Source organism: Haemorhous mexicanus, chromosome 12 (assembly GCF_027477595.1).
Source record: "Haemorhous mexicanus isolate bHaeMex1 chromosome 12, bHaeMex1.pri, whole genome shotgun sequence".
Taxonomy (NCBI): Eukaryota; Metazoa; Chordata; class Aves; order Passeriformes; family Fringillidae; genus Haemorhous; species Haemorhous mexicanus.
The window spans coordinates 13,583,303-13,609,706 of record NC_082352.1 but is presented as its reverse complement, the minus strand read 5'-3'; the positions used below and the strand labels follow the sequence as shown (position 1 = coordinate 13,609,706).

Sequence of the window (26,404 nt, the reverse complement as noted above, 5' to 3'; positions counted from 1 at the left end):
TTGAGAGCTTGGGGGACATTTTCAGAACTGAACAACTGAGCTCCTTGAATCTCAGCAATCTGATTTCTTTTTTGTTAACTCCACCCCTTGAGGATATTTTACATTGCATGGAGCCAGTGCTGATTCTGCTTGCTGGGCTCATCTGTAGCACACCTCTACAGTCTGCAGAATGGCCTTCAGTGAAGCCAGCTGAGTGTATTTGTATGAAAGAAACACCAGGTAGCTTGAAAGCTATCTTACAAGCTGAGAGTAAAGACAACATTTAATTTCTTTCTAAATTTTTTCTACTTCGGTTATTAAAGACTGAGTTGCTGTTTAAATATAATATTTAATGTCACTCAGAATTGGTCTGGTTTTAGGTCATGTCCTTCCAACCAAACAGGATTTTTTTTTTTTGTCATAACTGATAGAATTCCATTTTACTCATCTGGTCCAGATGGTGTTTGACCTGCTAAGAGTTCATGTGCCATTGGAAAAAATATTGAGCTTAGTGTACTATATGTGAAAATGATACAAAGTCATGAAGGCAGAGTCTCTGTGGGGGTGGTCTTGGCAGGAGGGCACAAATGGCACAAAAAATGGAACAATTTACATTAGAACATGCCCTGCTTGGCCAGTGATATGTTTAACTGTTGCTTATCTAAAAATGATTTTTGCAGCTTTACTGCTATTTAAAAAGTAAATCTAAGAAGAACTTTGTGGGAGATTTTCCTGCTTTCTGTTATGAAGTAGTTGAGGTCAGCCTTTCACAGGAGTGGAAGCCTGTAATTGGAGACAGACCTGCTTGGTAACCGAAATATTTTCTCTTTTTTCTTTTCCCCCTTTTCTTTGTCTTTTTTATGTTTTGTATTCCTCTTTCTAGCTAAGGAAAACTTATTGGTCTCCAGTGTCATTTTAACAGCTGGATTAGTTCCAAAGGGTTTATGTTTGGGCCAGCAACATTTGAGTCTCTCAGCAAACTCTGCTGACAGCCACAAAATGTATGGCTGTGCCTCTCCAAGCCACGATGTCATTCTGCCTGGATCTGGTCAGTGTTGGATTGCTTATTATCCTCCATTGTTTGTGCAGCTTTTCCATTAGAACTTCTGTCAGTGGTGAGGTCAGATGGCAATGATGACATTCTTGGCATAGCTTCTTTTTTCATATCCTTAGAAAAAAATAATCCCATAGTAGCACTTAATTCAGTTTGAGTATTGCCTTATTTGTCCTATTGGCTTGATGGCTTATACTCCTCCTCCAGCTACTGTGACTACAGCCAGGCAAATGTCACAGGGTGGTATTTGCTGTTACTTGAATAAAGTTATCCTTGACCTCTCATAGTTGCTTTCTGTTGCAGATTTTATTAGCCAATTTTTATTCCCTGTAAGGGAAGAAATGGTGGGAACATGGAAATGCAGAAATGCATGTACTGGCAAAACTGTGTGTGCTGGTCAGTGCAGCTGGAGGCAGAAACAATTGCAGCAGGAGCTGATCACACAGCACAGACCTGAGCAGGAGCTGCTGTGACAGGCAGGTGTGAGGATTAATGTCCTGAGCAACCTTTCCACGTGGAGACCCGGCCTAGAAAACACACAGGGTAAAGTTGAACCAATGGCAGTTAAACTGGAAATCTGCACATCTGCTGCCAACTGCAGCTGTTTCTGACCTGTAAATGGTTGTTGCACCTTTATTATGATGCAATTCTTAAAACGGCAAACCTTGAAAGTAAACCTTAATTCATCAAATCATAGAAAACCAGTGCTTTGGACAGGCTAGGCAGCAGCTCAGAAGGCACTTCTTCAAATGACAGAAGACTGGAAAAATCTGTTCTTGCATCATACTTAGAGAATTTCCTACTTGAAAACAGTGACATATTGACTGCTAGAAGCTTGTCTTGTCCTTTTCCAACACATTGCAAGAATGACTTGGCTGGTGGATACACCAGGGAGTTCTTGGAATATTTACAAACAGATCCTCTTATTGCTGTGAGAAAAAAAAAATTATGATGCATGTAGGACAGCACTCAGCTATTCTGTGCCTTGTGTTTGTTACAGTACTTGTACCTCCTTGGCAGAGAAGAATCCATCACACCTTCTGTACCAAGCTGTAGTAAATTTAGGAAGGCAACCCTGAGCTTTCATACCTTGTCCTAAAAAATGCTCTATGCCAGCCTAAATCCTTGCTGTTGGAGTTACAGCCAGAACCTTGGGTGTGTGGAGGAGCTGAATTTAGGAACTTTTGTCTTTGATTCCAGAACCTGCAGTTGTTAATGTGTGGAGGTGTTTATTGAGAGATGCTGCAGTTGTTAATATGGAGGGTGGTTATTGTTTTTTATAATTGCCTGTGTTCTAGAAAATATTTGCCTTCCCAACCATCAGGATTTTCAACATTCGGCTTTCTTGTCTTTCCTGCTTTTTATTACAAGAAAGGACCTTTCTAAGCCATCAGTCATTTATCATTCCACTGTCAGAAGAACCTGGTAGAGTAGTTGCTCCCTTTTCCTTCAGCTTATTTCATATGATACCACTGGTTATCCAGCACTGCATTCCCAAGCAGTATTTTCATATCAAGTCCTTTTTAGGTGCATCACTTTTCTTTGATCAAAAATTACAGAAAAGAACAAGCACAGACTAGAAACATTCTTCCAGGTCTCACCAGCAGGTGTCACAGCAATGACAGGAAGGAAGAGGTAAGTATTTATTTTTCAGTTTCCAGTAATAAAAACCACAAATGAAATGAAAACTTTACATTTGCAGCTTGAGAACTTGTATAGCCTGACTTTTCTAGTGGATCAATCTTTTCAAAAACAAGATCTAGGGAACATCCAACTCTTTGCAGAGTAAATATTCCTTTTCTACTGCTTCTGTATCTTAAACTGGGTTTTTTTTTCCTTCTGTTTTCTTTTGCATGTAGCAGGTGTTAACAAAAGTAACAGTAGGTTAGTGTAAAATAATTTTTTAGAGGATCTCTGCAAATGACAATGATCTTTCTTTGTTAAGAATGACTGAGTGATAAAAATTATCCTTTTACCAGGTTCTGAGTTACTTCCTTTACCAGAGAAGACTGTATGGAAAACTATGCATGAATTTAAATATCTTGAAAATCCTTTTTTCTGTTCCATGGCCTTCTACATATCTTAATACTTCACTCACTAGAGCAGTGGCTAGTTCCTGAATACTGTTATTGTAAATGAATTGAAGCCAAGGGGCAAAGAAAAAAGGTAGGGACAAAACAGCTCAATCCTCACCTTATTCAGTCCAGTGGAGCACATGGTAGATTCAGAACATACAGTGGTATTTTGAGTCAGGGAGAGAGTGAGGTCCAGAAAAAGGCCGCAGGAAGAAGACAGCACAAGTCTGTACTGTGGAATATTGTAAGGAAATACTGGCTACAATATGAGAATTAAAAGGCCTTGATTTCTGCCAGCATTTCCTTGGGGTTTGGGTCCCAAGCGAGCTAAGGTCTGGTTACTCTTCTAAAGGAACGGACTTTAACAGGACATTCCTTTTCTCTGATTATCTGAGACACCAAACCAGTGTTTTGCAAGGTAGAAGCGAAGTTTTCACCCTGCCTGGAATAAAGCCGCGTCTCTGCAGCAAGAGCCGTGCGTGTGTCAGTGCTGAGCTCTACCCGCCCTGGCGCGACTGCAGATCCTCTCCTGTCCCACCCCATCACCCGAGCAGAGCAGCCTCCAGCCAATTTGCATCTGAAAGGCGACTTGAACTGACGGCAAAGGAGACGCAGTCAATGGCTTATTGCTGCTGCCGGTGTGTGCTAATTATACCCTGGGTAATCACCCTACAGAACATGTGAACAGCTTTCAGACTGCCGGGGCTATTTTTACTAAAGCTCGGCTATATTTACCGTGCATTCGGCTGGTGGCACTCGAGCATCCCCTTTCTGGTGTATTTATAGCCAAACGCAGCTGAAGGGAATGGGCCGGGACAGGCGCTCTGAGCGACGCTAATCCCAGCCTGGCCGTGCTGCTCCCGACAACGCGAGCCGCGATCCCGGCTCCTGCTCCCTGCCGGCAGGTGAGCATGGCAGCCAAAGGCCGCAGCTTTTGCCTCCGTGGTCGGTTTGGAACAGCCCCCACACCTCACTGGGATTCCACGGGTAAGGAAAGGGCCCGGCAGGAAACTGCAAGAGAGATAAAGGCCTTTTCAGTAGCACCAAGATCACTGAGATGAGATACACATTGTCAGGCCTGACTGTACCCACAGGGACTTCCTCGGTGCTGCCTGGTCAGCCAGGATTTGGCAATACAAACTTTGTTGGAATTTCACATTTATTTCAGAAAATGTTTAACTACATCTTGCCTACGATAATATCCTTCCAGGAATGGGAATTACTTTTTTATGATGAACTCTCTTAAATAATAATTTCTGGAAAAATCTTTCAAAAGAATCTTGTGATTGTCTAATTGAAACAATGACACTTGCAAATAGGGGAGCAGCAGTATTGTGCAGGCTGGTACTCTGCCAGCACTCCTAATCACTTAGGCAGGTGGAGGTTCCCTGTTGCTGGCTCTAATCTGAGCCCCAGTCTTTCTGTCAGATCACTCTTCCAAGAGGAACATCCAATGTTCCTCACTTCCCCTGTCCCAGGTTGGCACAGTTGGTTACCACTGCATCACAAATGGAGTTTCTTCCCACTACATCTGGGTCTGCATTTCAAATAAATGACAATGTATTTGCATTATTTTTATTTATTTGAACACTATGATTTAAGAGCCTAAATGCAAGTTTTTCCCTTTATTTCTGCAATTAGCACTGCAATCATAACTTACAAAAATGTTTAAAATACAAAATGTACATGAAATTACAATACAAGGCTCTGTAAACATCTAGAACTTAATCTTTATTGTCCCACATTTTTAAATATAAAACTTCAATTTGAACGATTTCTGAACCTCAAGGAATGACATCCATTATGAGTATCAAAAATAGAGTTTCAAAGCTTTGTATCAGAACAAAACCATTTTTTCATTCTTTGGTTTAAAAAGGGTGGCAGTTCCCCTGATAACAGGTAAGTTTTACTACAGAAATTCAGATTCCTAGTTTATGGTAATTTCAGAACTCACCCCTGTCCCCCTGGATTAATATACTACCCCCTTTTTTTTTCCCCAAACATTGATCTTTGACCCTCCTTATAGAAAAGCTACCTCATCATTAAGGCTTTCCTTCAGGATAATCTAAATTATTAAAAATTTTTGGGAAAGTACTCAGGGAGAAGACAGACTTAAGGACAAGGAAGTGGATGCCAACAAAATATTAACAGTTGCCGGGTTCTGTTGTTTAATTAAATTTGCATAGTCCAATAGAGATCATGTGCTTTTTATACCACTAAAATTATACAAGATTAACAGTCTTTATCTACGTTATCACACAAGCTAAAATAAAATTAAGACCCTTGTATTGAAGCTTTTACAAGGCAAATACAAAACTGCTTTAGTATCCAAAGCTATATTTTTTTAAATTTCATTTTTAAATAGGAAAGCATTTCTATGTCTACAGGCATCAAGGTATTAAAAGGCATCAGAAAATTTAGTGCATAGCAACTCCGGATTGTTTGGGCTCCTATATTTTAGGTACAGTGTGAATTCCAGCTACTTGGAGAACTTGCAAGGAGAGTCTGTACCAGCAGGATAAAGGAGCATAAATCCCATACAGTATGAAAAGCTTTTCAGTCAGAATTCTCCTACAAACAATGGTTAATGCAAAAGACCCAATACATGAATGAAAACTGGAACGTGCCTTGCCACCAGCACACGCTCTGAGACAATGACATGGTTTACAGCATTGTGTGGTTTGGTTTGTTTTGAAGGTGTTAAAAACAGAAGTAGATGTATTTCTGAGCATGTGAGTTCTTTCTAGGATCTTTAACTTACATGAGTAGAGGACAGAGTAAAGCACCATTGCTGAGGGACAATTACAATATCACACTTTCCAGATTCCAGCCCTGCCAATTATTTCCTGCAAATGTCAAGACTTGCACCACTCAACAGTACATTCACAAAAAGGATGCTTAAGATTGCCAGCAGGTACATAGTGGCCTTGTATTAAGTTGTTTGAAATAATTATGATACATCAAGTTAGTAGCCTCAGCCTGCACTCTTAAAAGGAAATACATTATAAAATTACAATTTTACCCACTTAATATGGTCTTTAAAAGTTCATGATTCAGCTATTACAGAGATGGGATTACAGCTATGGTATTGCTTGGGCACTGATTTCACTCCAGATATAAGGTTCTGCCTGCAAAAGGCCCAATGGAAAGTTTTCCCCACCACTGTTTGCTAAAATGCAACAACAGCAGAAGCTGTGTTTGCTCTCCCAGGTGTTGTAACTCAGCACTGCTCTCCACTGTCAGACCCTTTCATTCATCTGAAGTCTACAAGGGGCATGTGCTCCCCATGTGTTAACTGCTAAAATGGCTACACTTGTCTGAACTGGATCCAATGCAAACATACTTTCCAATTTTCTAATTCTTTGTGTTAATTCACTCTTAATTTTTGTTAGAGTGTCATGGCTCACCCAAATGAGCAACTAAAAGGAACACCTCGGATGTTCTGAGGTTCCATGTACTGCTGACCTTCCTTTGCCATGACTGGTATACCCTGCGTGTTCCATGGAGGAAGCTCTGTAAATGAGTGATTCCTAGGGGAGGGAAATGGTTGTGGCCTCCACAGGCAGTGTCAGATCCTCTCCACAGGGTCTAACTGGAAAGGCCAGAGATTTTTCAGTAATGATGTAAACAGATTGTTTCAAACTCATCAGATTATGGGGATAAGGGAGATGCATCCTCAGAGCACAGCACGGAGTTTACTGCTGATGAATCTTGTGTATTTCTTTGGTAGCTCCTGCTTCACACTTTTGGAATTAAACATGGACACATGGTACTGCCTAACCACTAATTCACAGTAAATTACTTTTTAGCAAACTGACATTTACAAACAGCCTGAATTTAAGGAACTGTAACTGTCATCTCCTTAGGAGTTCCAAGTGGCATGGTCGGGCGTACAGCGTATAAAAGATACAGACGTGATCAAATGATCTATTGCATTGAAAACTTGAATGCCACTGAATTGGTGATTTCAAAATCATATTCTGCAGGGATAATGGGAATATTTAGATCCTCAGCAAACATTACATTTTCTCTTGTATCTAACATGGCTTTGATGTTGCTGTTCTTTAATCTAAAATCCTACTGCTCAAATTTGATTACAAATGTAACTTGCTAAGAAAAAAGCTATTTCAAGAAGGAGCCTGTGCTAATAAAGATCAGGAAGATTATCCACAAAGTTATAAAAGTTAAATTTTGGAATGTAATTTCTATCCCAACACTTTCATGATGGAATGGTCTTTTTGCAGCCTATCAAGTAACATCTTCAGTTTATAAACAAGTGCAGATCTACATTTGGCTTTGCTTCCTATGAATCTAAGAAAGAAAACACTACAGTATTCATATACACAATGGCTTCCGTGGCATTGGCTTCAGATGACAGGTATGTTTTGCCACTGGAAGATCTTATTAAGAAAAAAAATGAAACAACAGAAGCTTTAAAGGCTTTCCAAAATGACCAAAAGGTGTTACAAATCATCAGTTACAAACTATACTACCTCTAAGGGCAAGCAGCACACTGAAGATGTGCATTAAATCTTCCACGTTCAGGACTGTGAATATTATAAGAGCAAACTAACACCTCCACACATCTGAAGCACTTAAAATATAAAAGTATTCTATTTAAATGCAAAAAGCAAAGCTTGTTTGTAACTTTAAAACAGTTAAAATATCTGGTGTAGATTCTGTGTGTCCATTTTAAGAAGTCTCTTTACAGCATCTGAGGAACTATAATTAAAATGCTCTGTCTCTACATCAAAAATGTAACCCACTAAAAGGGCTTTGCAAGGATCCACTGTTCCAGTTCATAAAGGCCACAGAGTTGGAAGCACAGTAAGTCTAAAGAGGAAGAGGATGAAGAAATATTCAGAGAAACTGTGACGTTTGCATGGATGTTGAGTCGTTAGCTTATCCATTACTGCATTCCATCAGATATTCTCGTCTCCAGAGATCCAGGACACGTATGTGCAGGCTGGCTGGCCACTGTTGTTCCATGTGACACTGAGATCTGTGACATATCTCTTCCTATGATCTCATTCACTATAAAAAAAAAGAAGCAATATTAAAAATTGACAGGTTTTATGCTTTCCAAAAGGCAGAACTCATCAGCATAACCCTTTTAAAATAAATACTTTCAGAGCTAAGCCTTGATGCTGTTACATAACAGGAGATGAATGAGGAGCCTGGCTTCAGCCACAGTTAAGCAAGGGGGAAAAAACGTCCTGCCATAATCCATGCAGGAGAATCCCTAAGCCCCTTGAAGAAAATAAGCACATGAGCATTCATGACACACAGGTAGTGGAAAGGCACAGCACAGGTCAGGTTTATCAAGATTTCCCCACAGAACTCCTTCTGTTCAAGAGTGTGACAAGCACAACAAATAACTCTAGCAACTCCTCTTTCAGGCCACTTACAGAACTTCCTAAGAACTTGGATTCAGGGTAAGAGAATATTCTTTTTAAACACTACATACCTATTAATTGGGCCAGTTTTCTGTATACTTGCATTTCTGAAACCACAGTAACTAAATTATATCAATTTCTCTACAGTGAAGATTCAGGATGGACTAATATACAGGCCAGTTTGTGTATCCATGTGTGTCAACTTCAGCAAAGTTTAATCAACTCGTACTACTTAAAAGTGAGAGACACCTTCATGAATGTGACAAAGTTAACCTAGGTTATTAAGAAATTACAATCTTGAAGTTCTACTCTAAATCCTATGTAATTAAATGCAGGACAACTGAGGTTGGAAGATGATAAAAATTATAATTTTAAAGGCTAAGTGCAAAAGCAGTGATAGAAACATCTACTTTACAAAAATGGACCTTGGTAATGTTATCAAAGAAAACTGAATAACATTCTACATGGACATGAAAAATATCACATTAAATAATAATGACAAATTTTAGAAAAATATTGGACCATAACCACAGTCTAAATTATTATTTCATTGTCAGAAGCAGTGAGTCCTGTTGATTCCCATTATTGAGTGGGCAGTAGGTTATATCATCTCTTTCTCAGCAAGACTTTGAATAGGCTGAATTATAGAGGCTTTTTCTTAATCATTGCATGAGTTTGCTTGGACCTTCTATAAACAGGTATTTAATGGATCCTTTTGTTGACTAAGGACCATTTTTATGCTTAGAACATTTTGTTCTGCTAATAAATTGCTTCTATTGAACATCTTAACAGATTTGGAACCCAGGCTTTTGCTACTTTGTTCTCCATTGGCTAATTTTACAGAACAGTATTGATGCACTTCACCACACCTTTCTTAAGGCTTCCTTAATTTTCCATAGCAGGATTTACTTTTCTACCAACTATTCCTGTCTGGTAGAAGCATAACAAAACCAATCTACAGGTGGTGCAAATTGTGCTTATAGCACTGAACAGCCTGAGCATTGCCCTTCGTGGCAGTAGGATCCATAAGTGGTTCTGAAAGAAAATGTACTGATATTGTGAATATGCTGAAGTCCATGTAACTTAGAAAATTCAGCTCTGAAAGAGGTTGTGTCACTCAGAAAAGCATTAAAACCACCTCCTGCACAGCCCTGTGTGTAAGGGAGGAGGTGTTTGTTATCCATCCCTGCAATGGTTTTCTCCTCAGGAGTCCAAGGACAGCTTGTTACACCCATGGTATTGAACCCAAGGGTTCTAACAGGTCACACACACCGTGGAAAAGCCAATTCCCTCAAGCATTACAAGATGTGCAGTTCATCTGGCTTCAAAAAAACCTGTCATTCAATGAACTTAACTGCACAACACTGGAAACTGGGTGACTGCAGATAGGGCACTTTCCCAAGTATTTTTATTAGTCCAACACAATACATAAGTAAACAACTGCTAAAAAACCCCACAACTTTTTATTTTTTAAACAAATGACAGATGCTTATTCATAAGAACTGTGCTCCATCAGCTTCTGTCAGGGCATTCATTAGCTTGCTCTAAGGAGCTCCAGCAGCTCTTATCAACTGAACAGTAACTTTGTGCAATTCCAGTGTCCCAGCTGTTCAGTACTCCTAAAACTTTCATGAGTGCTACAATAAAAACATTATAAATAACATTTTGAAGTTCAGTATTTTGACATTATTAGTTACTTCCTTTAAGTTTTGATGGCTGATCTGTATCTGTACTAGCACCATCAGCACAAACTAGTCTGTCCTGCAATGTTTTGTAGTTCCCACAGGCAGAGGTGTTTAACTGAACACCACGTAGCCATTGGCACTGCATTCTCCCTAGAACACATTACACTGAAGACAATAGCTGGTCACATGGGCTTTTATTTGCCAAACTTCTGCAGAAGTCATTATGTACACTATTAAAGCTACAGGTTAGTTTGTGTTGCTTTGTTCTAAATAAATAATCGCTGATTTGTTTATAAGAAGCTATTTTTAGCTCAGTGGGTTTTTTTGCAATACTTTTAGCATGTGGTGAATACAGATTTATCTGTTTACATGGTTTACATGGATCTCCATTAGAAACATCTACCATTTCTTAGGCAAATGCAGAACCATGTCTTCATTCCAACAAAGAATTCTAGTGGAGGAACCTTACTTGTCCCAGTGACTTTGCACGAATTGCTAATTTATAAAACCAACCACTATTCAAGTGTGCTTTCTTCAAAAGAAGTATGAAAATCAGTGTTCTGCCAGAGCACCTTGCAGGCCTCAAGAAAAGGCTGAAAATGCTTTTTCTGCTGTGTCTGACCAAGGCATTTTTTCACAGACCTTGGCCTCCCAACTAACACATCTTCCTATTCTGTACTTTCCAGGAATGTCCATTTCAGCTGTCTGGAGCTCTGTACCCAACAAATGGACTGGGGGGAGCCTGGTTAGATGAGTTACAGATGAGGATAAAAATAAAGGCTTCAAAGAAAGGAGAACTTGCAAAAGGCAGCAGCTCAGATCAGTCTCTAATCTTTCATGGCACATATAATATCCATTTAATAGCAGCATTATCAGAACTTGTCTTTCTGATGGGGAATGGTATAAATTAAAGCGGTTTCAAATGTAAATCATGTAGTCAGTAAGAGATAAAATCCTGCATAAAAATGTACAAGGCTGAGGGCGAAACCATACAACATTTTCCTTTTTGTTTGAAGGACTAAAAGAGAAATCCAGAGGTCAGTAATCATCTGGTACCTACTGATACCTAAAATCATTCTGGATGATCAGTGTCAACTGAGTGGATGACATCAAAAATGTCACAAAGTGTTTTCTGTGCTAACAGTCCAGGTCAATAATCCTGAAATGACAACTGGAGCAGATGAAGAGAGAAAGGGGTGCACACACTACCCTGTGTACACACGTGGCACATTCCTCCATACAACAGTGATAACTGCACTTTGAAAACTTGTCAGATATGGCACAGATCAAAATGTGATACAGCAGGTTTTTAAAATATTTTTTTCCTCCTTTTTTTTAATATTGGGCTGTGAAATAGAAATTATTTTAAAAACTTTTCTCTGACTATGTAATTGACCTCTTCAGCAGTTTTCCCAGATTTCAGAATTTCAGCTGTTACTTTATTTGCAACAGTTTCACCTTTTCCTCCCTTAGTATTTATCTAGAACATAAGCTGGCTGGAAAATTTATACTAACAGTTAAAAATAGATGGTGCAGAACAGAAGTTAGATTGGTGAGGAGAAAATCTGCTACAAACAGATTAGACTGGCCTGGTCAATACTGGTGATACTGCAATACTGCATTGCAAAGCCTTTCCCTCTCTGTGCTGCATTGAAAAAGGAGCAACATACTGCACTGAGAAAGTACCAAATGTCAGATAGAGGCTCCAGCCTACAAAATTAAAAATTGTAAAATATGAAGCAGCATCCTAACATCAATATGAGTAGAACAGAGTAAAAGTAGCTCTGAGTTTTGGATCTGCTGTAAAATAAGAGCAACTACTTACTCTGTTTTACTGGGTTCTTCCCATGGTTTTTATTTCCCATTGTGCTCTGATTGCCTGTTTCCAGTCCCTGCTCACTGCACAAGGGGCAGCAGCTGGAGCACCAAGGCCTCCCCTGCCCCTGAGGCTGAGGGCTTTGCCTCTGGGCACTGAAGGCTTGCACTGGACAGCTGACAAAGCCACAGCCTGACAGCCAGGCTGCTCAGGATGAGCTCTTCAAACTTTGCAATTTGCCATCCAGAGTTTTAAGACCTAAAGTTAGGTTGAACAGCTCAGCCATTTGAGCAGTGAGTGACACCCAGAGCTATGGGTGCTGATCCCTTCAGCTGTTCCAGCACTGACCAACCCCTCTGGAGAAATTCCACCTACAGAAAGTGATCCATGTTCACAGATTTGAACAGAACAGAGCTCTTGTGCTACGAAGCAAGACATCAGCATTAGAAGCTGGGGCTTCTAATAATAAATTCCTGGATGTTTTGGATAAATTAACCCTCCCCAACTACGAATTTAGAATAACAAGTTCTCTTAAGGTGTTTTTAAGGTGTTTGAAGTTCTAATATCAAAAGTAAAGGCATTATCTTCCTTAATCAAATGCCAAGCAAAAACTAACATGCTTCTGAATTGCTCTGTATCTAATTTCCCCTCTGGTTGTGCTAAAAGACAAATATTTTGTACTGGAGCACAAAGGAAAACAGAAGAATATCTAAGTATATATATTTTTAATAAGAATATAAGAAAAGGAAATTCATGAACCTACAGGCCTTCCAGGGAATAATGCAACCTCTTTTTCCTTGCAGGAAGCCACTAATCTACTTTCTACAGGACAAGCAAGTATCTTTATTGGCAGTTACCAAATATTTTAGGTTTTCCTAAAAGCCAAAAATACTTCTTGAAAACCTCTATGGAGAACTTCAGGCAAACCAGTTTGGATTACAGACCACTGCAATGGGCAAGAGCAGAGATGTGTGCAAGATACATCAATGCTTCCCCAGGGTGTTCCACCAGCCTCCAAAAGGTGTTTTTCCCAGGGAACTCCTGAGTTAGAGACAGTATCTTTTGTGCCAAATGTTCCCACTTGGATTTTTCTCTCTGGATCTTTTAAGGTCCGTGCAAAATTCTGTGACAGCAGATTGCAAAGCTTAACTCCCTATAGCAATAGCAATGCTTTTTAGATGTGCCCCAGGATTGACCACTTGGTGGTCACTTACTGGTTTCCTTCCCAGGAATTATTTTCCATCACCTTTTCTGTGCCCCCCACTCATTTTATTATATTTGGCATTTTCTCCTCATTCCTTTTTCTGGCTGCAGAGTTCTAGCAGATCCAACAACAGGCATTCAACTAATTCCTTTGTGGCATCAGGGACAAAATGTGGCCACAAAATAGATCTAAGGAGGAGCATTTTCTTATTCTCTGCTGTTCCCCAGACATCCCTAGCCTTTATTCATCCTTTCAAGACTACTTTTACCACTACTGAGCAAGTTCTCATAGTTCTCATTTTAAACTCAAGACAGCTTTAAAGGAGAATAGGTAGCACTGTATTGATGAGTGCAGGTTTGATTCTTTACCTTACTCTAACTTCCACTTTAACTACCTGGTTTCCTTTAATCACAAGCTCTTGCTGTAGAGGTTTCTAGACAGTTTTTGATTTTCACCCTTCTGAATAGCAGAGCAGCAGCAGTGTCACATTCACCCAGGCTCCACACCAGGTTCTACTTTACAGTTAACTGTTGCTTGCTCTTCCAGAGCTGCTGTCTGGCATGTCATTACTTGAGGACAATTGTCATTGTCACTGCTCTGAAAACTTTTTACTGACACCTTACATTGAGGCAGGTCCTGCAACATGTCTCTTTTTTCAAAGGACTCTGGGCATGAGAATCTCTAGTTCCTCAATTGCCAACATCAATACACAAAACTTTCTAACATCACTTACCTAATTTTAACTGAATAACTGAATAGTCATCTGTTGGTCCCATTTCACTTCATAATGTGGAAGCAGCTTGTAGTCTCTCACAGCAGAGTAACTGCACACTTATGAACCTTCATAAATAATCTGCAGACTGCTTGCAACTATGTGACCCTTTTGACCACCCATTATATTTTCATAAGCTTGATGTTTTCTACAGTTTGTCTTTTCGAGTTTGTCATAGCCGGTGATGCTGAAACTGCTACAAAACAAAATTTAATTTTTTCAAGAAGTTTTTGTACACTCCTTTCAACCAAATAAAGAGCTATTTCCTCATGTGGGTTCTCCTCATGTTTTGGTACTCCCTGTAGCAGTCACCTCACTTACCCCTGCTACAAAGGATGACTCAAGTATTCCATTAGTTATTTCCTGCCTTTGTAGATGCTCTGATCTCCTGCAGCACACTACAGTCACAGTTGCTCTCCTCTTCAGCAGCATAATTTAGAAGCTGTGTTCTTCCTAATTTAAGCCTGAAAATTGGCTCTGTAAGAATTCTGTACTGGCAGTGGATACAGTTAACTTGTCTGATTTGACACTGAGCATTCTTCAAGGTACAAAACCATCTTACTTTCCTCTGTATCCTATCCTGTATTAATATCACACTACATTGAGCCAAATACATAAAATACCCATTATTTTCATTTTTTAAAAAGCCATGTTTCTCAATTGCATTTGTCAAATGCTAACACTTGTGTGTAAATGTGTTTCTGTTTCTGTGCCCTTTATAAAAGGGACCTGTCAGCATACATTTCACAGGCCTAAATTTGGGGTTTACCACCCTATGTGTTATTTTTCAGTTGGGGATACTGGTGTTTGAGGGTTATTTTATTATTAGCCTGAATTTCTATTTTTCAAGAACTCTTGCTCTTCAACAATTATTCTGAACCTACCAGATTCTGAATTGCACAGGATATAGTGCAGAACACTGAAATAATATAAGTTATAACTCTTATTTTATTAATTGATTTGCTGTTTCAAGACACAGGAATGTCAGCTTGGTGCACAGTCCTTTCCCTGGCTTTGCCATTCCAAGTAGGAGCCACTTACCTTACTAATAACAATTTGATAGGTAAGGAAAGCAGAATTAAGTTTCTTGAAAGCTGGGCAAAAGACCAGTATGGTTTATTTCAGTTTCATAAACAAACTTAGGATCAGTCTACACAGTAATTGTGTGAAAGTTTCATGAAGAGATTGGTTATTTCACTGTTACCAAATCTACTGTACATTTACAGTTATTACCCTTTACAAATCTATGGAGAAAGTAGAAAATGTTTTAAGTCTTTAAAATGTATATGTGCATGTATTGTGAGAAAAAGGACAGTATAGTTCTTTGGCATTTTAGGCATCTTTGTAATAAAGTGAAAACCATTAAAGTCTAAACACAAACAAGACCAATTGACCATGCAACAACTTCTAATATCATTAGTATTTAGAAGAGTCATAGGGCCTAATTATCTTGCTTGTATGTGAAATAAAGAAGCTGAAATAATAAATCCAGATATTCTTACCCAATTATAGTGCACATTCAACTCTAAATCTAGTTATGAACCTATATTCCTAATACTCTGACTGGAGGTGCATGCCACTGTATTCCATCTATCTAAATTGACATTGCTTCATCTTTTTGAAGAAGAGAAACATCCCAAATTTCTCAGTTAACCTATCTGGCCACTCTTCTACCTTGCCCATATTTGCCTTAAGATTTTCATATCCTCCTCTGCTATTTTACTAGATCCTACAGCACTCAGGAAGTTCTGTGGCAGCTCGGTACTCTCTGAGTGGAGGTTTTTACTGAATGAGTGTACACCTGGTTCACAAATGCTAAATTTCCAACTATTTCAGAATACACAGGTGTCTGGTTACATCAATACTTCAGTATTACACAGTGCTTTTCACTTGCAGCTCTTAAAACACTTTCCCCTTTCCTTTGTGCTCCAATTTCAAACATTGAAGCATTTCAGTAAGCAGACTCACCCTCTAGATTTTCCACAAAGGAGTTGGACATGAGTGCTGAATGTTGAGTCCATTTCTCTGTTGAACCTGATGGCTGGTATTCCAGGTCAGAGATAAAACTGTCTGTGTCAGAGAAGAAGACAGACATAACTACTGACTGGACTAAACCAAGAAGTTACAGTTCACTCAACCCGGAAGTGATTTTCATTTTTCTTTTAATAGCACTAAATTTAAATACCCCGTTTCATTCACAAACACTGCGTATGTGACATAAGTAACTATTCATAAGTTATCAGAGTGCCTATTAAAAACAGTATCACTTATCTTGTATAGTTACTTGTATATTTACTTTCATTTAGCAGCCAGAGCCATAAAGGTAATGGTAATTTTTTTGGATGTCTGCATAGTTGCATCATCATGAATACACACTACTTAAATCTGATTTTAGCATTTGTGTTTAGAACATTCCTCCTTCCGTTTTTTTTATATGCTTTACTTACTGCGGTCAAATTAGAAGTACTTGTGGCACTTGACAGCAACTCCAGGGTAGGCAAAGGAGTCCTAGTGAACAAAACCTGTTGTGCCATTTTCCCTCTCCTCCAAGCACAGGGAGCTGCTGCTGCTCACAGCTGCTGGCTCCCCTTGCTGTCCCACTGCACAGCCTGCCCAAGGCACAGCTCTGCAGTGGGGCACCACAGCCCGAGGGGCAGAACACCAAGTGTTATCTTGGCACAGGTGGCTCCCTCAGATTTGAGCCACGTGAGAAACCCTGCAGGTAGTGCAGAGCTGCATTTCATGGAACTGCTTTTCCTAGAGCATCAATGTCAAATAGTGCATTCATCATTTTAACCAACAAGTCTATGTTTATTCAGTTGTGATCAGTGGCTAGGCAGAGCTTACAACAGAGCTTGGATTTGGTTTTGTTCCCTGCCCAAGACAGGGTTGCAAATTTAGTCAACTAGGCTTTAACACAATTAAGAAAATTACTCTGGACCAGGCTAGAGTACCTTTCTGGATAGAGGCACACACTTGTTTTGCCAGCATGGTATCTAAGCCCTCCTTAGGGATGACTCCTGAGAGAACAAAGGAATCTACTCTTACTTCCTTCTGAAATTCAAGCAGCTCAAATTACCTCTTTGGGTGACTTCTTATGCTTAATTGTTCACAGTGTAAAGTTACACATGTTTAAATGGGAAGTGGAAAGCATTATCTGGGTTTCAATGAAAATGTCCACTGCCATTGAAGGAAAGGAGTAAATTAAGGACAAATACTTGTCAAATAATAGGAGATAAGAAAAGATCATTTCCCCCATCAATTACGGTAGAGACACCAAGAAAGTGATTCATTAGATCTTTATTTAAATAAAGATCTAATGAATCCAGGGAGATGGGCAGGAAACTGCCTCGTGAGGAAACAAATTAACTGTACCAACAAGCCTCTTTAGAAAGGTGAAGCTTTCAAAAGAGCAGACAACAAACACTGCCAAAAAGCCTCCAGAGAGAGAGTGGAGTTCATTAGCTTATAAAGCAACAGCCTCTGCACCATTAAGACAGCACAGCTTATAAGGATTATATGTCACTCTGGCAGGGAAATATGTTTCTGAGCATTTTTTCTAATTAGTTTCATACTTAGCAAGATCCTGAGGTTCTTGTGTGCACTACCAAAGCTGCTGACAGTGGTAAGTGTTTGCTTTTATCAATCCCTGACAAATTGTGACATGCACAGCACACACAACATCTCCAGCCAGCACCTTCTGGAACAGAGCATGCACTGCCCTCGGGCACACACTGCTTCTTGTTTGGGAAACATGGGACATAAAACAACAGCCTTTTCAACTGTGTGATACAGCATAAAGATTTTGTTCTAACACCCACATTAGGCAGAACTTGAGGTACCAGAAAAATATACATTAAAAATGCCTTTATACTTTGTAATACCCTAAACATTTGAGAAAGTGTTCTGTACCCAAAGAATATAAAGCCAAAATGAAAATTAGGAAGTTGAAACAAAAATCAAGAAAAATTACACCCAGTAGATCTGTTTAACTGATCAAAAATTCATACTTTTCTGAATTACCTCATTGTCCTGACTCAGTCTTTAAGTAAAGAAAGTTTAAGAAAAGCTTTAAAGCCTCAGTTATGAGCACCTGGTTTGGGTCAAAGCAGGAAGTCAACTTTCAATTAGAGTTCTGTTATGGGTACTGGCAGACCAGAGAGCTCCTGGAGTCATTCCATTTGGTTTTCAGGATCTCCTCCTACGGGAGTCAATTAGCTTCCTGTTTTTGTAGCACTATCTGATTAAACGTTTAGCCTGTGTATCCTTTACTGCTGCTGAACTGGAGCAGGATGTCCAGGCTGCAGGACATAACCTAGAAGAGGTGGTTGTACTGGTTTTAGAAGAGTAAATCTCCCAAAATATTCTAGAATGATTGTCTGCAGGGCTGCTTCAGTGAGTAGCAGAGAGTGGAGGTTTTTCAATATGCTTTGCAAGAAGAAGTTTGATGCAAACTGTGTGTTTTAGAGGACAGGTGAATGAATTGCTCTCCTGACAAAGGTAACAAAGATCAGCAAACCTCAAGGAAAACTATGGACACAGTGCAGCACACATTTCCTGGGACATACACCTTCTTCTATCAGCTCCAGACATAACTCTACCAGCTGAATTTATGTGAAAAATCTCTTCAACTATGTCACATTGCTTAGTGCAGTATATTTAGCCTGGTTTTGACTCCACATGACCGGCAAGAGTTAACTTTCCCTAACAAAAAAGAAGAAGCTGCCAGGCTCTAATTAACCCTCAGTTGTCTGTGCTGGAGCAGCCAGCTGATTGTGCTGCTCTGAGACCAAACCTGTCCCATGTCAGGCCACGGCTGCTGTGGCAAACTACCACAGACCTGGGGGGTTGCCTTGCAGGTCACCATTCCAAGCCATAGGCCAGGCTTGCTTTCAGTAATTTCATGTTTAATGCCAACTTCACTAAGCAGTACTATTTTGTTTCTTCAGTTAACTGTATGGAATGTTGGAGTAAAGTTTTCCCGTGCACATTATGTACAGAAAAACTAAAGATGCCTGCAGAATCACAGCACCAGCTCTGCAATTACCTGCTACAGTAACAAATACCCTGCTCAGGGCTTGGCTACGCTGTCACACTCTGCATTTCTGTATCTTGGTGAAACCAACTCATTGCAGTCATGTTTACCTTTTCTCTCACACAAGAAGAGAGCTGAGTCTGACACAGAATTCAGCACAAGCCTTGGCTCTAGAGGACAGTGGGCTGTGCAGTGGAGAGTGGTGCTGAAGGGTCTGTGTGGATTTTGTCTGGGGTCATAAGGTGCACTGAGCTCCCTCCAGTTCTGCTGCAATTGCCAGCAGCCACACCTTGGTGCAGAAGTGCCACCTGCAGCAATGGAAGAAGTCTCTAACCTCTTCTGACTCTTGAATGGGAATCTTTCTGGGATGGGAGTCAGCTGACTTTACTTTGCATTAGTTACAAGATGTTCTGTGGCTCTGCCAGGGAGAGCTGGCCATAGACACCTGAGGATTTAGCTGACATTTTTATACATTAGAAATTTGTAACTGGTCTGCTTGTGATGCCTCACTGACAGATTTTATGGACACAGTGAGTGAATCCCTTAGAAGATACGGTCAAAGCACCTTTTAACTGCTGACAACCCCTGTTGCAAAACATTTCACCTTTGCTCACTGCTCCACCCTTCAGCTTTTGGACTACTGCTCAGTCTGGATCTTCATTCTGTTCATAACACACATTTCTCAAAGTAGATTTTCATTCTCTTTCAATGCATTTCAGGTTCTGCCTTATCACCTCAACATCTCAATGCAGGACTGCTTTTTACTGCTGCCTCATGCTGCTTGACAATACAGATTTAATAATCAGAATGCTAAGAAAGGAGGAGTTTGAACACAACTTTACTAAACAGTCTATAGTGGTAGAGTTTTCAGAATGCCTTTTAGTGCAGGATTGCTCTGACAGTTCCAGGCACAGTGTAGGTTAGAGTCCTTGGCCTTGCTGGGCACACTGCAAGGTGCAATATTTCACTCTGTACTCAGGAGACAATAACAACACCTTGGATTTGAGATGTACATCTCAAGTTTGAGCTGCTCTCCTCCACATTACACCAGACTCCAGCATTCAGTACTTTCTGTGCTTCTGCAGACCTCCAATGGCAGGATGCTGCCTTAACACTGATCTGTTAATGAGTAAGTTTTAAATATAGACAGAAATACAAAGTATAGTCCTTCTCCAATACTTGCTTATTACTCACCATTTTGATTCTCCAGAAATTAGGCTGAAGCTACAGTTAAAAAGCTGCCTGAAAAGATGTACAAGTCATCTAGCCAAGATCAGAATAATCTGAGCTTCTCAGCAAGAGAATTTATAAGCTAGAGTTATCACAGAACTATTAAAATGAATGAATGCTAACAGCTTAGAGTTCTACATGGAATGTGTCTGACAAAGCAGCCTTATTGCTTTATATACACAAAGTGCTTAGGGGATTTCTGGTTATGATTTATAGTAAATGCACATTCTGGATTTTCTAATCTCCAGCTTTATGTAATGGAGATGCAATGAGTAACAAAATGTAAGAGGATTAGTAGAAGGTCATCCTGATTTGCTGAACACAGCCAAACAATACCTTAAAAATTATTAAATACAGGTGTACATGTTAGAAATCTCATCACTGTAGAAAGTCATGAAATCCAAGGTAAACCCCCTCCTAAACTGCAAACCACAAAAGATTTAATTTGAGATCAACAGTATTGGAACAGTTTTAAACCTAAAACCTGACAGTGGGAATAGGTAAACCACTACATCAGGAGCACTTTTTAAAAACAGAGGAGGTAGATTAATTAGGTAGCATTATATAACCAGACTGAGTCTAACTTGGAGTAGCTTTTCTTGCAAGTGGGGAAGAAACTTTATTACATAGGTGTGCAGCAGATCCCAGTATGGATGAGGGATATGGGAAAGGCCAGAAATGACCAGCTGCCTCCTTCCTGTCACTTCAGCTGCCTTGTTTACATCTACTTGGAGCCCTAAAACCCCACTGTCTGTCCAGGGAAATGTTAATCTGAGGTGTTGGCCAGAGGGCTGACTTGCTGAAAGACGCTAAGGGAAAAAAGGTCCAACAAACTGAGAGACAGAAAAAGTAGAGGGGACAAATAAAAGTGCATGGAGCTGCTTTTACTCAGTTCCAGCCCAAATGTTTCTGAGCTTGTGCACCCTGACAACTGCAAAACCTAAGCAGAAAAGAGAACGTTTTCAGAATACCTTTGAAGTAGTAACATACAATACTACTTTGAAATTGTGTTCTGTTTCAAATATTTTTTACAATGTAATTTGAATTTTGTATCTATGTGATTTCATGCATTTTGATCCCTTCTTTCAAGTGAATCTGGTGTTCCCTGCAGGATGCTAGGACAGGAAGAGAGGAAAGAAAACATAAAAGCAAATTCAAGGTGGAGATTAGAAAAGTCTAAGGATATCAACAAGGTCCTCCTGAAAAACAAGACAATGAAGAGTCACACAAAGTTCAGTGGCGGGGGGGGGGGAAGAAAGGAAAGAAGCAGGAAAGAAAAGAAGGAAAGGAAAGTCCTTTGTCAGACCCATGGGCAGGATCTGCCCTTCCATTGTGTCACCTGTGCTCAACCACAGTGTGAACAGAGCCCAGGTAAAGGGCAAAGGAATACGGCAACACATCTAAAGATTCTCCACCTGGTCACTGGCAAACACCTTGGACTTTGCAGGGAAGCTGCAAATGTGTTACACTTTCCAGGAGATGCTGGATCAAGACTAATCCAGATGCTCTTGACTTGAGCACTGATGAACGAAGCAGCTTTGTAGTCCTGTATTATGCAGTGATTGGGAAGGGGTTTTGGTGTGTTTTTAAGAAAAAACACACCTGAATGTTGGCTTAAGAGGCAGTAAGAGTCATTTCTAGGGGTCTTACTTAAATGAATTTATGTAGCTATTATGCACACAGCCACATCTGGAGGTGGGGATTTCTCAGTTTTGTGGGTTTTTTAATTGGGATTTTGTTTTTAAGAATTTTAAATCCAATTCTGTCAAGATACACAGTAATTCTGTGATTTATTTTATCATGGGGTAGCACTTCCATACTACTCTGAAATTTTGTAAAATATTTCTTGAAATATTTTATTTTCTTGGCAAAGAAAAAGATACTATTTTAATTCTGAAACAGTATACATTACTTAAAAGAAAGAAGATAATTTATGCTCTCAGAGTTTTTTGTTTATTTTAAGAATACTGACTTAAATATTTAAGGCCAGTAAGCCAGACATGATTTAAAGAATTTTCAACTGGCTTTGCCTTAGTGTTTTATTTTGAGAGGTTTATTCACCTTAATTGGTAACCTTCAAAAACTTATTTTCCAACTAAGTAGAGCTTTCAGGTTTGATGTATTAGTTGGGAGAACATATTGTATCAACACTCATTTTATGTAATTATGTTTGGATTTTTTTTCTTTAATTGTTATAACATTATTGTAGAATAGCCTATTTGCTATTTGTGCTTGGCACTATTTGTACAGAAACTAAAATTCAATTATATAAGAAAAAGAAATTTTAGAATTGTTTTTTAAACCAGAGTAATACGTCAGATAAATTATTGAAAAAAGTGTTCTTGTCTAAACATGAGGGTTTTTTTCCCCTAAAGCTGATTAAGCAGAGGAAGTATTCATTCACATTGAGAGAACCAAGCAGCTTTGCTTCTTGCCACTGTGCCCTTCCAGACTTTTGGAACAGCAGGTTTCATGCTCAACATCTGATTTGTATTTACAGATTGGAAATGCAAACAAGCCCCAAACCCAACCCCAGGAAATCATCGCACGGCGGCACCGTGGAAGGGAAAGGCGCTGCTCACAAACCCAGGGCTGCTGCCAAGGGCAAGCTCAGCACTCAAATCCATGTTCAATTTTCTATACATCAAGTATGCTCAATCAGCAGTTATCAGAACTTCTTTATTTCTACAACAATCATTTAAAAAGCTTCTCCTGTGATTCCATGGCTTTGTCAGCACAGAACAAGGCAGTACTTTCAGTGATAAGCAAAGAAAACAGTATCAAAAAGCAACAAATATTTGTGACATAGAGAAAAAAATTTTTACTGTGCACCCCTTTTAATTTCTGAACAATTATGAACAAACTGCCAAGATGTCCAAAAGTGCTAAACACTTCTGCTTACTTTGTGAACAGTCTAACCACAGCATTCAGTTATATTTGACTAGTTTCTACTTCTTTTTTTTTTTGTGGGTGTGGAGAGAGGATGAGAAAAGGTAGGTTAAACCTGACACTTCTTGAAACATTAGATTTCCCTCTCATTCCTCTATATAGAAGTATAGAATGCTATTTTTTTGCTGCATGCTGTTTCATAGAGCCTTGCTTTTCTCCCCTCAGCACGTCTTTGACAGAATCAGTCTCTTCCTTCCCTTCTAAATAAACTTAAGTTGATTGATAAACAGTGTTTCTAAAAAGAGAGCTTTGTTTAATTAAGGTGGCTATTGAACTGAAAGCTTAACTAGACTGGTTTCTCTCATTTTCTTCCTACTATGCCATGTCTTTAAAGGCATCTCTTACTAAATTTTATTACTACTGTCTGGAGGTAACAACAGCAAAGCTCCATGTATGCAGGGAGTTGGGACTGACACAGATACTTAACAGATGGCCTACACTTAAGTCTTTATTCTACTGCTGATTCAATTAAGTAATTACTAGAGATGGCTAAAAAAACCCCAAACAACCACATTTATGACTACTTTAGAAAAGAGACACTGGCATGATTCCCTTCATCAAAACCAAACGCATTTTACACAACTTTTATGGCCAGGCCTTCTGTTCTTCCAGACTTTATTAGCATGACATATTCTTTAAATTGCTTTGCAGCTACACCTCAAATAGTCTGGTTTAGGATCTTATACTTTTCTTTTTTCACTTGGTTGGAAAATATTATAAATAACTATTTAATTAATAACAAAATTTTAAAAATTGTCCAAATATTTACGATACAGTCCTTTATAGTCTGGCCTTTAGCATTATAATGTCCTTGTTCTGTTTATGTTAAACAAGTGAACTTCTCAAAAGGTAGTCAGAGTGGAGAAAGCAAACAGCCACTGTGAGCAGAGGTGCTGAATGATGACAGTATCTACAGAATGTCTGTGAGGAGACCAAGACAGTGCCAAAATGCATGTGATAGATTATCAAAACACCAGCCTGCCCTTCAAAACTGGGACAACTCCAAGAAACAAGACTCCGAACTCCGTCTACGCAACTTAGATACCGTATTATGAGTTTTACTGAAACATATCAGTGACACAATCAGAAAAGACTTCAAATGACTTTCTTGACTACAAGGTGCCAATGCGCAAGACTTGATCCTCAAGCCTTGTTTTATGACAAAATCAAAATCTGTGGGCAAATCAGACTAAAATGCTCAAATTGTATAACTACAAACAGCTGATATAGTTAGTTTTAGACAATTTGTTACTTTGGACACAAAAATATGACTCCATGACTGATGATATAAATTTCCTTCTGTGAAGAGCAGTGTGTTCTAAACAACACAACCCTCCCACACCCACTTGGTAGTGTAATGCCCATTATAACCCCAGTAGTGCAATATTATATCCACTTACCATCATCTAGTGTGATGTCTTGTAGTCCTATGGTTTGAAAATTCAATTCCCGGTCTTCGGGCTCTGGTTTGATGTGCACAGCTGCCCCCTCGGGTGCAAAGGGAGATGAGTCACACGCGGGGTGGGGCCCCAGGGGTGACACCGTGCCCAGGGCTCCCAGCACGGGGCTGGCGGCCTGCGGCGAGTGCTGCCCCGAGCGGCTCCCGGGCGGCGGCGACGGGGCGGGTCCTGAGCTCGGAGATTGGTAAGGCAGAGGCTGGAGCTGGGGGGAAGAGGGGCCGGACAGCGGCGAGTGGCCCAGCGGGTGGGAAGCTGTCGGGGACGGGGAAGAAGCGGCCGCTGGGTTCGGAGAGTGGTACGGGACCTGCTGCAGCTGCGGAGAGGCCTGGCTGAGGGAGCGGCTCACGGCAGAGGGGATGGAGCCCTGCCCGGCACCCGGACAGTGGTATCCCATCGATGGCAGGTGAGCAGATGACTGTCCCGAATGAGCTGCATGTGCCAGGGGGTGTCCTGCTGGACTTGATGCTGACACAGAACCTGGATTCGAAGAATGGAACTGCACTGGTGGTAGAGCTTGGCAGCTGAGATTTATCAAATGAGGTACAGCCGTGTCCTGTGGAAATGAAATCGCATCGAATCCTGGGCTGGAGGCAGAATTCATGGGAAGCCCAGGCTGTCCATTGTACACATCAGTAGGCTGCATAGGCTGGTAAGAAGGCCTCACAGGAGGTGCTGATGTTACCTGAAAAGACTGAACCACGGCAGGAGGCAAAACATGACACTCTTCACTTGGACTGAGGTTTCTGCCCGGCATATGTGGCAGGTGTGGCACTGCCGAGGTCACCATGCCCGTGTAGGGTGGCTGAATGGGACACACGAGGCTCCTGGGTGACGTGGACAGCAGATTGTCATGGGGGTGCCCTTGCTCTGGCGAAGGCAGCTGCGCTCGCATGGAGTGCAGGCCCTGGACGCTGCCCGCGTGCGGCAGGGCCAAGGACGGAACAGCAGACAAATCCACCTCGTCTCTGTGCTCTTGCTTCATTATAACTAGAAAAAGTAAAACAGTTTTACAATTCCAGCCCATCTGTACCCTGTGACAAATACACACCAGCTGCTGTTTAACAACCACGACAGCACTGTTAGTGTCATTGCTTCCCTCCTTCTGCTCTGCTTTCACCTTCTTTGGTTCTGTGCCTGCTACATCAACCCTGCAAAGCGAGAACAACTCTCCCAGCAGGTATTCAAGGGCAAGTCCCCTTCCAGCACATCTTCCTATGCAATGGATGATTTTAAAGACATTTGCAACCCAGCCAGAGAAAGTCCGGTTCATCTAAAGGACGTTCTTGTCACCAGAGGGGGGGAGCTGCTGCTGGGCTCCACCAAAAATGGGCAGATGTGAGCTCAGTATCACCCACTAGGAAATGGTGAAGGCAATTTTTAGCAGGCTTCAGGCCTTCCTTAGCCTCTGATCACAAGGACAGCTGAACTTTGGCAACACGCACCCTAGCTTGAGTAGTGCACCATGTTTCAATTACAGCAGCTCTAAGCACATCCCCCAATTTCAGTGATGGCAGCAACTGTTCTTATAAGAGCTACAGACTGACACGCTTTCAGTTACAGGTTTATTACAGTTTATTTTTTTTTTAAACTACTGGTAGGCTCACAAGATACTGATCTTAAGTACTAGTAGAAAAATGCTAACACTTAAATGCTCATTTATTACTTTATAAAATACAGTTAACTAAATATTACAGTCAAATGAGCTGTAATACATATAGAGTGTTTTAAGTACTTGTGTAGTAACAGCTG

At 40.3% G+C, this 26,404-nt stretch overlaps 1 protein-coding gene across 2 annotated transcripts in view; it reads right to left on the bottom strand.

Annotated features, from left to right (window-relative positions):
* Positions 1–4,669: 4,669 nt before the first annotated feature.
* The window catches only part of NFATC3 (nuclear factor of activated T cells 3), a 63,686-nt gene continuing 41,951 nt past the window's right edge, over positions 4,670–26,404 (bottom strand). Inside the window, exons 9-11 of one of the 2 annotated variants that reach the window (XM_059857138.1) lie at positions 24,596–25,642; positions 15,950–16,051; positions 4,670–8,142 (exon numbers count right to left, since the gene is read on the bottom strand). In XM_059857138.1, coding sequence (XP_059713121.1) covers positions 8,018–8,142; positions 15,950–16,051; positions 24,596–25,642 — 1,274 coding nt within the window. In that variant the 3' untranslated portion in view covers positions 4,670–8,017. The remainder of the gene's footprint in view (positions 8,143–15,949; positions 16,052–24,595; positions 25,643–26,404) is intronic. The other variant, XM_059857139.1, reaches the window with a different exon arrangement.